The 15,427-nt window shown below is 41.9% G+C and overlaps 2 protein-coding genes across 2 annotated transcripts; both read left to right on the top strand.

The window, feature by feature from the left end:
• Positions 1-671: 671 nt before the first annotated feature.
• Positions 672-3,876, top strand: LOC115663622 (superoxide dismutase [Mn], mitochondrial-like). The gene is made up of 6 exons (XM_030585634.2): positions 672-1,266; positions 2,166-2,212; positions 2,286-2,411; positions 2,527-2,583; positions 3,063-3,140; positions 3,620-3,876. The coding sequence occupies exons 1-6, from the start codon at positions 942-944 to the stop codon at positions 3,710-3,712; spliced, it is 726 nt and encodes a 241-aa protein (XP_030441494.1). The 5' UTR covers positions 672-941; the 3' UTR covers positions 3,713-3,876.
• A 2,451-nt stretch (positions 3,877-6,327) lies between these two features.
• LOC115663800 (40S ribosomal protein S26-1-like) lies at positions 6,328-8,445 on the top strand. Its single transcript, XM_030585796.2, has 5 exons — positions 6,328-6,435; positions 6,588-6,680; positions 6,887-6,971; positions 7,100-7,233; positions 8,098-8,445. Exons 1-5 carry the CDS (start codon positions 6,433-6,435, stop codon positions 8,167-8,169), a joined length of 387 nt encoding a protein of 128 aa, XP_030441656.1. The 5' UTR covers positions 6,328-6,432; the 3' UTR covers positions 8,170-8,445.
• Positions 8,446-15,427: the final 6,982 nt, after the last annotated feature.

Below are 15,427 nucleotides of genomic sequence, written 5' to 3'. Positions count from 1 at the left end.
TCTACTAGGAAGAAATCAAATAATTTCGTTAAATGCTTTAGCACTATAATTAAAAATATTATTCAAGGTGCGTATGTCTCGCGGTAAATAAATGATTCTGAAAGTATTTTTCCTAAATATAATCACTTACTAAAAATGAATAAAATGTAAATATTTTCTCCGTTCACGAAGGTATTTTGACATAAATTGTTGTCGAGTATAGAGGAATCGGTGCTTTAATCTTATGGTTTTTTTTATTCTTTCCCACTTGTACTCTTATTGTACATTAAATCACATTGTAATGAAAATAAAGCTCCGTTTATTTCGCAGAAATGAGCGATTTAAAAAATAATCGCTTGTATCAATTGAAATACTTAGTTAACGAGAAATATTTTTATTATCGATAACAGTTTATGTTTCCAAATTTTCATGAGTGATGAAAATTATTTTTATATATTCATTTTTGTATGCGATACAGACGATAATTTTTAAGAAAATATTTTTCAAATTATTCATTTGAAAAAAAAAAAGCCTAAATCGCGCAAATCGATGTTGAAATATTTGGTATTATTCAATCGGTTGTTCTCATCCAAGCTTTGAGCACTAGCAAGTCAAAGTAAACATATCGATTAAAAAAAAAAAAAGAAGAAGAAGAATAATCCGTAGCAATATTTAAGAAGATAAATCAAAGTTCCTTTTGGTGGCGAAACGCAACACGAAGGAGCGGCGCGGCACCTGTCGCCGTCGCCGAACAGTGGCACCACCAGCGGCAGCAGTGGTTTTCCCTTCCCGAGTACCGCACCTGGAATCCCCCAATCCGCCATGGAAGCGCACCTCCCGCCTCCCTTATTTACTCCTCCTCCTCCTCCTCCTCTCTCCACACCTCGCATTCCCTCCCCGCTCCCTCCCTCTCCTCTCCCTCCCTCTTCGCCCCGCAAATCCGATCGATTCCGACCCCTCCCATGGCTCTCCGCGCCATCGTGTCCCGGAGGACCCTGGCCGCGCTCGGCTCCGGCCTCCGCGCCGAGGCTAGGCTCGCCGCCACCGTTGCCGCCGCCGCCGCGTACCGCGGCCTCGTGACGTTCTCGCTCCCCGATCTCCCCTACGACTACGGCGCTCTGGAGCCGGCCGTCAGCGCCGAGATCATGCAGCTGCACCACCAGAAGCACCACCAGACCTACGTGACGAACTACAACAAGGCCATCGAGCAGCTGGAGGAGGCCGTGGCCAAGGGCGATGCGCCGGCGGTCGTCAAGCTGCAGAGCGCCCTCAAGTTCAACGGCGGAGGTGACGATTCTCTCCGTCGATGTTCTTCGCTCGTTTCTTTTCTTCTTTTTCCAATTCCAGGTGGTTCTGCTCGGTTACGCTTACTGTCGGTAATTTGAGCTTCGTGCGTGGTGTCATATAGCTATGTTGATCGATGGGGGGCTGGGAGCTGGTGAAATGGACGAGAGGGAGAGAGATAGAGAGAGACAGAGAGCGAGAGAGTTCATTTGGCTCTGTTTGTGGAAGTTGGATACCTGAACAAAAAGGATAAAAACAATGAACTGAGTGATATGGCTCGATTATGTTGGGGTGGAGAAGAAAGGTATTTTAGGAATCTCTAAGTCTGAGTAGATAGGCAGATCTTCTCACGGTGTTCCCATTCTCACATCAAAGTGTTGAACTTTATAGTATTTTGTTTGGAACATTGTAGCTAAATGAACCATAGATATGGGGGTGCAAGCTAGTTGAGCCTGTGAGCGACAATCGTATGACGTGAAGTAGGATGAAACAATAATATGGGCATAGTCAGACCGTGCTGAGCTGTTTAGTTGAAGATGAGTTGTTTAGTAGATTGTGTAGTGCAATGGGCAAAGACTGCTGTTACTATTGAGGAGAACATACAGATCAGTGCGTGCGAGAGGGAGCCGATTGTTCTGTAATTTTTTTTATTTCCGTGGAGAAAAGATTGCAAACTGGACTTTGCATTACGCGACACCGTTTCTTCGAACCATAGCTGGGATATTACCGATTTGTAGATGTCCTTCTCAGGGTGATATACAGTTTTCCACTTGTCATCTAGACCTGAGCTGTGACTTCTGTATGCAACCTCCACAAAGCGACTGTAGTAAACCTGTTTAGTTTATATTCATCTATGGATTGTAGTTCGGGGTCGCTTTTAACTTTGACATGATAATTTTCAGGTCACGTCAACCACTCGATTTTCTGGAAAAATCTTAGTCCCATTCATGTAAGTGTATATCTTAGAATAAATTCGTTCTCAGTATTTACTATTCTTGGAGCTAATGTCTTATCCCTTGCAGGAAGGAGGTGGGGAGCCACCAAAAGGTTCGCTAGGTTGGGCCATTGACACAGATTTTGGCTCTTTAGAAGCACTTGTGCAGAAAATGAATGCAGAAGGTGCTGCTTTACAGGGCTCCGGATGGGTGGTATGGCTTTCAGTTGCACAGTTTGCACATTGTACTTGTCGATAGTTGTTAGCATGATGGTCGTCTATTAATTGAGCTCATATCCATTGATCCTATCCACATTTGTCTCGTGCAGTGGCTTGGTCTGGATAAGGAGTTCAAGAAACTCGTGGTGGAAACAACTGCAAATCAGGTCAGATTTTCACACCTACCCAGGACGTTGTCTACACAACTAATGTTCTAAATTGTTCATGGAAAACAAATAAATCTTGCCAGTGCTCCTTATTGTTCTTTTGTGTTTCTTAGTCAAAGTATGGTATCTGAATATAGGGCATGCTAGCATCATTTGAGAGGGAATGGGCAATGGTTCTCATCGGAGGTCATTGGGGCTTTAGGTATTTAAAAGTCTAGTGTGGTTTTTTTTAGGATGTCTGCGGTTTTTCAATCTATATGCCGGCAGTTTCTCCAAATTTGTCGAGGCAATGGAGGTCAAAGGTCACAGTGGCATGAGCATGACTGTATAATGTATATTGTGTCCTGATGTCCTGATCCAGGCACTCAAGTTCTTTTGGCAAATTTGTGCGCTCGAGTATTATTTCATCGAATGCTTGTAGAGCTGTGTAACGGGAAGATTAGTGGCTGGTTTTCATGGTGATTTGAACTTCTTTTCAGGATCCGCTGGTAACCAAAGGAGCCAATCTAGTTCCTTTGATTGGTATAGATGTATGGGAGCATGCATACTATCTGCAGGTAACTCTACGATATTTGGCCTTGTGGTTACTCTGCACAACATAATTGGCGGTGCTCGAGACATTTTGACTGGGCTAGATGTGTTGCTTAGAGCTATGTACTAACTCTCTTCGATGCTATGTTGATATCTTATAGTTCTTTACATAAATGAATGCATGACTCAACTTGTGTGAGTTACACGTCTTGCTCCTCCCTGAGATGACACATTATGCCCGCACATGTTCCTATCGGAAGTTGAGATGATGAATCGGTATGGCTGGTGTGTGAATCCGCCGTGTAAAGCGTTTTTCAGTCTATCAAGTGAACTTGCACGGTGGATGGTTGCACTTTGTGAGTGGTACTTATTTGCATTTCTCGAAGTCGAATGCCCAATCTTTTGCTTGGCTTAAGCAGAGAACTGCACGGATTATATTGTCGAATCGTAATCTTTACTCCGAGTCTTATCTCTGCGCATCTCTGTTTTTCTCTCTTTGTTGCAGTACAAGAATGTGAAGCCCGATTATCTGAACAACATATGGAAAGTGATTAACTGGAAATACGCCAGTGAAGTGTACGAGAAAGAATGCCCTTGAGCAACGGGAAGTCGGGCTCTCAACCATCTAATCTTTGTCGTGAAAATGAAATAAAGCTCATGAACAGCTTAGGGAAATCCAACGAGGTGTATTTAGCTACTGTTGTATCTCATATTCGCATCATGAGTGAAAGGTGCTGAAATAAATCTGAGGCTTTTTCCCCTCTTCGTTGATCTCTGTGGTTGCGAAATATGGTAAATCGTGCATTATTCAACGATACTGGGATGTTTAATATCAAATGATATCTCTAGTATCCAATAGTATTGCTAATTGTAGGGACGAGCGGTTTCAGGTTAAAGTAGGTTTCGGCTCTCAGTTTTTGGAATCTCAAATCTACCTCAGAATCGACCTTTTCGGTCCGGTCCTATTTCAGAGTCTACTCGGGATTTCTTTTCTTTCTGTGTTTCATTTTTTTAATTGATTAAAAAGAAAAATTTTACTAAAACATTTCCCTATTTTTTTGGGGGGTCGGAAAAACCTTATTTACAAGCGAGACAAATACCAAATGGTAGAGCAATAAAATGGCAGTACAGAACAAATATAAAGATAAAGCAATTGGGAAGTGTCAAATTCATCTCTTAGTCGAGCAAAATGAAAATTAAATAAAAATCTGAGGCATCTTCAGCTACGTTATCGTGGAGCGTTGAGAGTTATCCGCAGTTAAAAGAATTGAATTCTTTGAAGGAGGTGGAGATCAAACAATTCGTGTCCTGAAATATTTCCACGATGTGCCAACATTCACAAAATTGAAAACAGATTGGACGCCACAAGAACTACGGAGCACACCATCTTGTCAGGGAAGCAATTGCGATTCTCGGTATTGTAGGATAAATAAGCATCATCCAAAAAGTGCAAGAACTTTTGTTGGATGGGTGTTGAGTATGAAAAGTGCACAAGTTAAAGGTAAGTGAAAGTGACTAACCTACCCTTGTCGGGACCAATCTCAATTTTTGAAACTTCAAAGCTACCTTCTAGATCCTACAACTGGACCGGAGGGCGAGATCACCACAACTAATGGACTGTACATTACACCGTGAACAAACGCAAGATGCGATTCTCGTGCAAAGCTGAAGGACCGCGCTTTTTCCACTCCTAATTTGGCTAAAACACTCCTCAATAAACTATTTTGACCATATTATCCATTGTGGGTCCCGTCTCTCAGCATCCTCTGCATTCTCTTAGTGTCCTTTTTCTTGGAATCTTTTTTTGCCGGTCCCACTTTCATTTATCTTCACCCTTCTCTCTATCTCTTTGATGTTTGAGATGGTTTTTGCGTAGTTTTTCACGATGGGTGCTAGATAAATTGATTAAATTCGAAGTGTTGGTTAATGTTGAGTAATGTGATAATTTTCCTTGTGATGGGTTCAGATTAATAAAGTCTGAAGGTGTTTTTTCTTCTTTTTCTTCTTTGGTCTCTTTTTTTTTATGTCTAGGAAAAGTAGGTGTTGATTCATTCTTCATTTACTGTTGAATCTGATTAAAGATTAAAGATGATCATTAGCGAGGCCTTTTGGCATTGCTGCGTTTCTCTCACTCCGGGGATTCTATTAGTTGAAGTCTTTGAAATTTAATGGGGAAGGGTGGAAAGAGAAAAGTAGGTCTTTTCCAATCCTAAAGAGTTTTGCTTGCACCAAGTGAAAAAAGGTTTATCATCCCATTAACTTCTAACGATTGAACCTAGTGATTTTTTTGACCCTGTGCGGATAGAGCATGCATTTGATTTTTTGAGTGAATTTTGAGTATTCTTTTCATCGAAAATTTCCTCGAATTAGTTTCCATTGGCCTCTTTCTTTTCTTCAATTTGTTTAGTACAATGATTTGAAGATGCACATATTAGTCTAGTTGTGGTTCGGACTCAGTAAAGGATGAAAGGTTTTTATCCAATAAATTTCAATTTTGTTCTCATTTCAGTAGGTTTATTGAAACTTTTTACCATTTTATTTGCGGTTCTTGATAAAAACAAATGGGCACACCAAATGCATTTTCGCATATTAGCTAGTAAAGTCTATTGGTATCGGTGCAAAGTCTAGTTGAATCCCTGCTCTGTATTATATTGGGTTGGTTTTGAACAGAGAAGGGCTTCCATATGTTGCACAACCACCAATTAGACCAAGAAAATATCAAAGAGAGAAAGATGCTGAAAGGTGGGGATGAAGAGGAAGGAAAGTGGAACCCGCAAAAAAAACCAAAAAAAGACACGGAGAGAAAGGTTTAAGATGTTGAAAGGTGGGACCCACAATGGGTGAAATAGTCCAAACACTTTGTTGGGGAGTGTTTTAGCCAAATTAGGAGTGGAAAAAGCGTGGCCTAAGTTGAATCGGCTCTAATCGTTATAAAGCTAGTTCTAGTAAAGGTGACGTTGGTCTGTGGCTGTTGGATCGAGCCTGGATGCGATTCTCGGGTCGGATCCGCTCGATCCCGTCATGTATCGGGCTCGGTCCGGCCCGCCCGACCAATCACAACCGTCTCATGGTGGGCCCATCGAGGCCATCCCCACCGGGCCCAGTGATCGGGCCCATTACAAGGCTCCGGGCCCAACGGCCCGAACACCGAGGCTCCTCCTCCCTGAGCTCATACCGGGCCGTATAAAACCAATAGAAAACCCTAGCGAAGAGACTACGGTCACTCAATCATCACTCGTGCGCAGCTCATCGAGGGAGGTCCTCGCTCCACAGCCACCAGCAGCAGCAGCGCCGCCGCCGAGCACAGCAGCGTCAAGCATGGTGAGACCCGACACCTCCTCCCGGATCGCCCCTCCGTTTCGGCCTGGCGGTTCCGCGCCGCCCTTTTCCATTCGCGTTTCTCGATTCCGATTTGATGTCTCATCGGACGATCATCCGCTGCTGCTCTCTGTTGTTGTTGTTGTGTTTCGCAGACCTTCAAGCGCAGGAACGGCGGCCGCAACAAGCACGGCCGCGGCCACGTCAAGTTCATCCGCTGCTCCAACTGCGGCAAGTGCTGCCCCAAGGTACGTTCGCTCCTCTCCGTCCGCCATTTCCACGTTTCTCTCTCTCTCTCTCTCTCTCTCTCTCTCTCTCTCTCTCTCTCTCTCTCTCGCGTTCGGTGGCGGAGTCGATCGGAGTTCGTCGCCGTTCGGTGGAATCGTATCCTCGAGACGGTTGAAACTCATGCGGATTAGGTGTTATTGAATTGGATTGTCGTGTGTGGAAATAGGACAAGGCGATCAAGAGGTTTCTGGTGAGGAACATCGTCGAGCAAGCTGCGGTTAGGGATGTCCAGGAGGCCTGCGTCTACGAGAGTAATATATATCATGCTCTCTGTTCTTTCTTCCTTAAACTTTCGATTTAGGATTTTGTTTATGGAGATTTGAATTTTATTTTGTGGGAGCTGCGTGTGCCTAATGGGGATGGTGTTCCTTGGATGCAGCCTACACTCTTCCCAAGCTGTACGCCAAGATGCAGTACTGCGTGTCCTGCGCGATTCACTCGCACGTCGTGAGGGTTCGTTCCCGCACCGACAGGAGGAACCGTCAGCCTCCACAGCGCTTCATCAGGCGCAGGGTATGTTGATCTGACTTGTTAGGCTTAGCATCCGTTTAAGTTCTGCTCGTCTATTTCGGTGGCGGCTTGGATTCGTTGTTGATTTTGTCACCGGCGTTGATGATGAAAGTGAATGGTGGTTCTGTGGTTTTGTTAGGAATTGGCTGGTCCTGTTTATTTTAGGATCTTCTTGCTTGTGTTAGATAGATGATTCTAAGAGAAATTGACTTGTTATGCTTCTGAATGATAGTGGTGTTGATGAACTTTCAGTTTGTCCTTTTTTTCACTGGAAAACCTCGAAGATGTGTATAGCTTGTTAACTGCTAAATCTTATTTGGCATAAGCTGTCTAAGAAAACTCCGTAGAAGACAAGTGAAAAGCTATCGAGAATGCTCTATTCTCCTTTTACCACTTGAAGATAGAATGTATCTTCGACATAGAATCCCCATGAGTATGTGTGTGCTGCGTAGCACTGTTGAGTGTTGCCCTATCATTTGATAACTGATAGTCTGATTGTCTCTGTCTATATGAAAGGCTATCATTTCTTTGATGGTTGATTGCTTCACACTTTTAGCTGATGAGCTTTTGAGATTAAACGGGGAGAATAATTTCTTATGTGCACTCTGCATAGTTTGAAGTTACTTTGAAAATGAGAATCAGTCTGGCATTCTGATCGGCTGGGTGTTCTTTCTCATTTCGACTAGAATTGAGTGGGCAGCACTGGACAGGGATCCTGTGCTCCTCTGCTATTACTTGAGTAGTTTTCACACGTCTTAAAAGTTTGCTTTTCCCGCTTAATACCGCACAACTGTTTGTCATTCATTATTCTTTAAGGTTTTTGTTGTGATCGTGACTTCAGGCTTGTTTCCTATGTTTCTTTTGCAGGATGATGCGCCAAAGCCCGGACAGCCTGGTCAGGGACCTCGTGTTGGAGGTCCGCCTGCTCCTCGTACTTGAAGAGGCAAATTCATCTCATGTCTTTGAGATACTTCCTCCGGAGTTATCGGACGGATTTTGATGTTTCATAGCTGTTGGATTTTGGGGATTTATAAGCAGTGACATGTTTTCCTAGTTACGCACATGGTCATTTGATCTTTATTTGCCTGATATAGCGGATTGAAAAGCCCTAGAAGCTCTCTTTTTCCTTGCTTTGTTCAATATCTTTCGACATTCCAAGGTGCTGTAGTCCTCGTAACCGCTTAATTCATTTTGATATCTTGGTTTTTGTTGGGATGTCGCAATGGTATCCTTGTCACATTGTCCCTAATAATTGAGCCGTCGCATTTAGCAGTGTGGGAAATGCATTAGCTGTTCTGCCATGACTCTGTCCTGACCTTTGTCTTTGGGGAGTCGGTATCGCCTGAGCTTGCTGAGCTTTGCGATGGTCGAACAGGAGGCTTAATGGTCTGTGCATGCTAATGGTTTAGCCAATAGAATGCACCACCTTCATAGAGCCAGTTGCTTGGGGATCGAGATATGTTGGCATTAGGGGTGTCAGAACCAAACCGAAAAACCGAACCGAGATACGAACCGAACCGAACCGAACCGAAAATTCATGCATTTTCGGTTCAGTTCGGTTTCGGTTCGGATAATAAATAAATGAATTTGGTTAACATGATGATTTGGTTCGGTTCGGTTCAAATCGGTTCGGATTTCGGTTTTTTAATGTGGTTTTCTTCCCTTCGCGCGCGCTCTCTCTCCTCAATCTCACTGTTCATTACTGCTCACCTCTCACTGACTTTTCTCTCTCTCACTTTTTTACTTTATTCTCTCTCTTCCTCTGTCTTCGCACTCTCACTGCTCTCCTCTCTCTCTCTCTCTTTCCTGCTTTATTCTCTCTCTTCCCTCACATCATTATCATCTCCCAAAAAGTGACGAAACACATTTTTCTCTCTGGCTTCTTGAAGTTGGGCCAGGTGCCGCGCTTGAGGTGCTCGGAGGCGGTCCGTGACGGGTTGGAGGCGGAGAAGACGGCCTCGTAGAGGGAGTGCCGGAGCTTCACGGCCTTGGCGAGGCCAGTGTCGGCGTTGTGGACGAGCATGGGCTCGAGGTGCGCCCAGTACCACGCGCCCTTCCCCTTGACGGCCTTTGGCCGTAGCATGACAAGCCCCTTGTAGCGCTTGTTCACGGCCTCGGCCGTCAGCTCGTCGGCCGATGCCGACATCGAGACCGAGTCCACCCGGGCCGGCGACGGCGGCTCCGAGGTGTTTGCGATGGACGCCATTAACCAAACGGGTCGTCCGAGTCCCGGTCCTCGCTTTTTTGTTGTTAGAGCGGGTTCAGTCGCCGGAAGTTCGGTCTTCGGCGAGTGTCCATGGCCGACTCCGGTGATCTGGTGGGGTCTTTCGGTGGTGGGTCATCAATTGACCTGCTTCTTGACGGGAAGAAGAAAGAAGAAGCAGTCTCGCAGAGAAGGGAAGAGAGAGAGCGGAAGAAGAAGACGAGGAGGGGGAAGGGAAGAAGTGTGAAAAAAGATAAAATAAGAAGAAACCGAAAACCAAACCGAAACCAAACCGAACCAAACCGAACCAAATCGGTTTATCGGTTCGGTTCCAATTCGGTTCGGTTCCTATTTGGTTCGGTTCAAGGAGGCACCCTTAACGGTTCGGTTCGGTTCGGTTTTTCAAGAAAACCGAACCGAACTGAACCGTTTACACCCCTAGTTGGCATATTCTCCTGCCGTGTTTTTGTCATTCGGTTTCATAACTGTTAATTTTGTGTACTATACACGTGGTAACTTAAATCAATAGTTCTGATTGATTTGGTCCGCTAAAATGTGAGTATTGGGAAGAATTACCCGCAGCTTTACGTGCATACATCGGAGGCTTCTATTAGCAAAATTTCCGGAGACTGTTACTCTACTGCCGAGCGTTTGTTTTGGGCCAATACTAAGATGGTTTTCTGATGTTGCAAAATGTTGCCACGTTAATTCGATAGTCGGACGAGCCTAAATGGGCTGCGGTCAGGCCCATTGCGGTCCGACCTTTCGGATTCCTGGCCCAGGCCCGAACTTGTGGCCCTGATTAATGGCTTGTGCCTATGCTTTTTCACTTTTCAATTTGAAAAACAAAACCACTGGGATTTGCCGGTAGCCACATTTCCTACTTGAGAATGTGGAGGTAGGGAGTCCGAATCTCCATTTTTTCAGGGGATTAGGGATGGAAACATGTAGTTTCAAATGTGGGTTTCAACTTCAACGCCTTACAAGAGGCAGGGTAAAAGTCTGAGAGTGAGTTGAGAGTTAGAGTAAGACAGACAAAAAAAAAATAGAAAAATAAGTAAAACATGGAAAAATAAAATAGAAACTATGTTTAGGGAAAAAAAAAGAGAAATAAAAGGAAGAGTACCCCTATATAAAATTGAAATGAGGATAAAGCTTCTTTCTTTGGGCCTGTTTAGTAACGTTTTGTTTCTCTATTTTTCTATTTTTTTGTTCTCCGGAATAGAAAAAGAATAGAAATCTGTTTAGTAATGTCAGTTAGTTTTTTTATTCCCCAGACCAGAAAAGTGGTCAGAGAATAGATTTGTAACAGAAATAAGAATTAAAAAAAATATTCTTTTATGTTTTTGGAACAAAAAAAGAAACAAGAAAGAAATAAGTTCAGCTTTCTCTCTTTCATAAGATATTCTCATACTGAACCCTAAACCCCAAATCATAAACCCTAAACCTCAATACCTAAACCCTAAAACCCATAACACTAAAATCGAAAACTCGAAACCCTATACCCTAAAACCCCAAATCCCTAAAACCCTAAACCTTCTAAACCTCAAATCCTAAACCCAAACCCTAAAATCTCAATCTCAAAACACTAAACCCTAAACCCTAAAACTTCAAACCCGAAACCCTAAAACCTAATCCCTAAAATCATAATTCCAAACCTTAAATCCTAACACGTAAACCACAAAACCTCGAACCCTAAACCCTAAACTGTAAACCCTAAACCCTAAATCCTAAACCCCAATACCCAATACCCAAATCCCTAAAACCCTAAACCCAAACCCGAAACCTGAAACACTAACCCGAAACTCTAAAACCTAAACCTCAAACCCTAAACCATAAAATCCAAAATCTAAAACCCCAAACCCTAAACCTTAAAATCGAAATCCTAAAACCCTAACCCCTAACGCCAAATCCTAAAATCGTTCACCCTAAACTACAATTTCCTCCACCACCCGATATTTACTTTGTCTATAAGGAGTAATTTTCTTTATGGTTGTATTAAGGTCATCCAATTCTATATCATAATATATTATTATTATATTTCTAGTCCAATTTTATCTAAACATGAATTATTAAGTCTCCACCGATAATTTTATAATTAAATGAAAAAATTGGGAGTAAAAATTTTTAGTGTCCTACCAAAAGCATTTTTGTTCTTTTTCTACTCTGGGAATAGAAATTTTGTACAATTTCTAAACGTGTTTTTTTGTCCAGAAACTCGTCCACGGAATAGAAATAGAAAAAACTATTTTTGAACAGAAATTGTTTCTGGGAATAGAAACGTTACTGGACAAACCCTTTGCCAGAAAATGAGGATAAAGCTTCGCTAAATTGGAAACTGCGCATTTATAAGGAAAATTTCAAAAATTCAGTTGTCGTAAAGATGGATTATTTTAGTCAACCAAGGTGTCGCTGCACACTTGGCTCGGCATATTAGACAGATGGCACCGAGCTTCCAAAAAAGGCAAAAATGCTATAAATGCTTTTAAAATTTGGTCAAAAAATGGAAAAGAGATATATGTGTGCAATACCTCAAAAGCCACGCTATTTTCCGTTTCAAACAAGAAAGTCATTAAGAAGGGTTCATTTAGATCATTTTGAAAGTCCAAAACTCAAGTCTATTTTGACCAAGAAAAATCAAACTGACTTTGTTTATGATGCTTGGTGCTTTAATATCGCCTAGGTGGAAAATATGTGGATTTTCTTTCTATGGATAAAAATATACCTTTTGAGTTTTGCGTAACAAGTCAAAATTGAATGGATAAAAACTATAAATCGGATCCCTTTATTATATTAGATTGAGTCAAAAGAATCCTTCCAATCGATGATATCCGGCTGTGGTTTGGATGGAAATTATCTCATCTTTCCATCCAATGTTCAATCATCCGATTTGCAATTGAAAAATAGGATCACTATCTTGTGACGAAACTCGCTTAAGGTGTTTCATCCAATATATATATTTATATATATATTTTTTGGCATTGGCTAGGAAAATCGCTTGACTAGTGAATACATGATGTGATATAAGATGATATGAACTAATCTAAGACTCCGTTTGTTTCGTGGGAGATGAATAATTTGGAAAATATTTGACAAAAAGTGAAAATGTTTATGGCTAGGTTTAAAACTGAATTGCCATAGGTTTATGGCTTTTTGGATAATTTTCTCCTTTTTTGGGGTAGGGGTCAAATCATAGGACGAATTGGTGAGTTTAGTATGCGTAATTGGTTAGTTGTTATATACATACATGACCTGGGCGGATGATTTCACTCATTTTAAGAAGAAACATTTTGTTTTTCCATGGCCAAATATACCTGGAGATTGCACTGTTGCAAAAGATTTACTGATGAGGAATAGTCGATTTGCAATTGCAATCTGCGCTATTAAATCGGGAAGGCATCTACATTGGGTTTCATTTGTATCGTTGTCATTGCATTGGCACTAGGACGGACGCAATTGGTAGGATTTAATCAGGCGCGGAGTCGCATTGGTGTGTCATGTCACCACATTAAAGGACTTCCCTCGTGTCACTGATCCATCATGCGTGAAAACAAAGTGGGGGTTGATTTTGGCGAGTTGAATTTGCCAAAGGAAGTCAGTTGAAGACGGGGGGGTGAATGGCGGACTCGTTGTCCAGGTGAGCCCTGCAGGAATGAAAACTATAGAAGATTTTATCAATTTGTGAACTCAAGACAAGCATGAAGATGACATCTGGCGCGTGCTGATATAGACAAATGGCATTGGAAGTATGGCGTTCTGGCTCTCTCGACCTGGAAAAATTGAGATTTTGGGTCGAGTTTTTCCTTCTCTGAGAAGATGCAGTTGCGTACTAACCTTGATAAGAGCTGTTGGTAAGCACTACTAGAGTTAGGGGGTGTTTCAAATTCTTTAAAAACTTACCAATCTGGAACTCTGGTTTGAATCAAATGGGTTCTGGGCGCTGCAGTTATCTTGTGAACCATACATGTGGCTGGTTTCACAAATCCATGGTTTTGATTAACTCGGTCAACTGAATGTGGGTGTTGGGAAGAATTTCCCTCTCAGAGAGAGCTTAACTTTACATGCGTACATAGAGGCTTCCATAGGCAAAGTTTCCCATGACTGTTACTCTACCGCTGAGTGTATGTCTTAGTGTTTCACGGGCACAAGGAGATCCTTAAAAGGCTCAATCTCCTAATTCGGGAATGTAAAATCCTAATGGGATATTTCCTCCCCCTAGGAAAAAGAAAGATCCAGGGTTGTTCGGCCGCCGGCGCGTTAAACAATGCGCGTGCACTGCAGATTAGTTCCTAGTAGGGTTGGTCTGTAGCGTCCCTGAGTAACAATGATCTATGAGGTTTAAGTAACCACGACAACCGTGGAGGGAATATACCACGGATCCTTGCAAAATGTTGCCACGTGGATTCGATAGCTGGACGAGCTCCGATGGGCTATTGCCAGGCTCGCTGCCGCCCCCCCGACCTTTCGGATTCCTTGCCCAAGCCCGAACTTGTGGGCCTGGTCAAGGGCTCGTGCCTATGCCTTTTCACTTTTCAACTAGAAAAACAAATGAAAAATGGAAAAATAAATAGAAACCATGTCTAGGGGGGAAAAAAAGAAAGAGAAATAAAAGGAAAAGTACCCTTGTATAGAATTGAAATGAGGATAAAGCTTCTTATTTTTATTTTTTATTTTTGGTCAGAAAACGAGGGTAAAGCTTGACTAAATTGGAAACTAACGCATTTATATAGGAAATTTCAAAAATTAGGTTGTCGCAAAGGTGAATTGTTTTGGTCAACCAAGGTGTTGCTGCACACTTGGCTTGACAATGTTATACAGATGGCACAGAGCTTGCAAGAAGGACCAAAAATTGCAATGAATGCCATAAAACTCGCCCAAAAAATGGAAAAAAAAAGAGAGAGGAGATGTATGTGTATTGTGATACCTCAAAAGCCACGCTGTCTTCCGTTTCAAACAAGAAAGCCATTATTAAGAAGGGGGTTTCATTTGGATCATTTTGAAAGTCGAAAACCCTAATCAAATTTGACCGGCAAAAATCAAACTGACTTCGTTTTACGATGCTCGTAGCTTTATCATCACTCAGGTGAAAGATATGTGGATTTATTTTTAGAATTAATATCACGAAACAAATTTACCTCGAACTAATTTTTTTATCACAAAAAACCCCAGACCATTACACCTGCGACAAATTTACCCAAAACTAATTTTTTGACAGCCAAAAACTCCCAAATTGACACATGTGTACAAATTTACCATCTATTAGTTTTCGTTAAATTGGATTAATATCACGAAAAATAACAAATTGGTAAACCCGTAACAAACGGAGAGGTAAAACCCTAAACTGGTACACCCGTCAACTGTCACGTGTTATCCGGCTCAGCAATTTGACGGTTAAATTTAACGGAAGGTAAATTTATCACAGGTGTATCAATTTTGGATTTTCCGGGGTATTAACACTTATTTTTTTGAATAAGCCAAGCTAAACCTACCTTTTCAGTTTGACATAACAAATCAAAATTGAAATGGATGAAAAATATAAATGCGGATCTCTTTTTATAATAGATTGAGTCAAAAGTATCCTTCCAATTGATGATATCCGACTCTTTTGATGGTTTGGATGGAAATTATCTCATCCGGTATTCAATCACCTGATTTGCAATTGAACAATAGTATCACTATCTCACGATGAAACATGAAACTCGCTTGAGTTATACTCGAGTAGTGGATTTCGATTCATCTATTTGGTATTGGCTAGGAAAATAGCTTCACCGGTGAATATATGACGTGATATAAGATGATATGAATCAATTTAAGGCTTCTCGTTTTCTGGAATGATTTAGAAAATATATATTTTTATAATGGACTTTTATATCACTTACAAAAATAAACGAATGAAATTTGTCGGATGTCTGACGCACTAGAAAATGGATGTCCCTTTACAATAGAAGTGAAATTTATAATGCTTAACACACCATCTAATTGACATCTCGACCC

The sequence above is a fragment of the Syzygium oleosum genome, unplaced genomic scaffold, assembly GCF_021117445.2.
Source record: "Syzygium oleosum isolate NSW1041296 unplaced genomic scaffold, Sole_v2.1 Sole_v2.07, whole genome shotgun sequence".
In the NCBI taxonomy this organism is placed as follows: Eukaryota; Viridiplantae; Streptophyta; class Magnoliopsida; order Myrtales; family Myrtaceae; genus Syzygium; species Syzygium oleosum.
The sequence above is the reverse complement of the archived record's forward strand: the minus strand, read 5'-3'. Positions and strand labels throughout refer to the sequence as shown.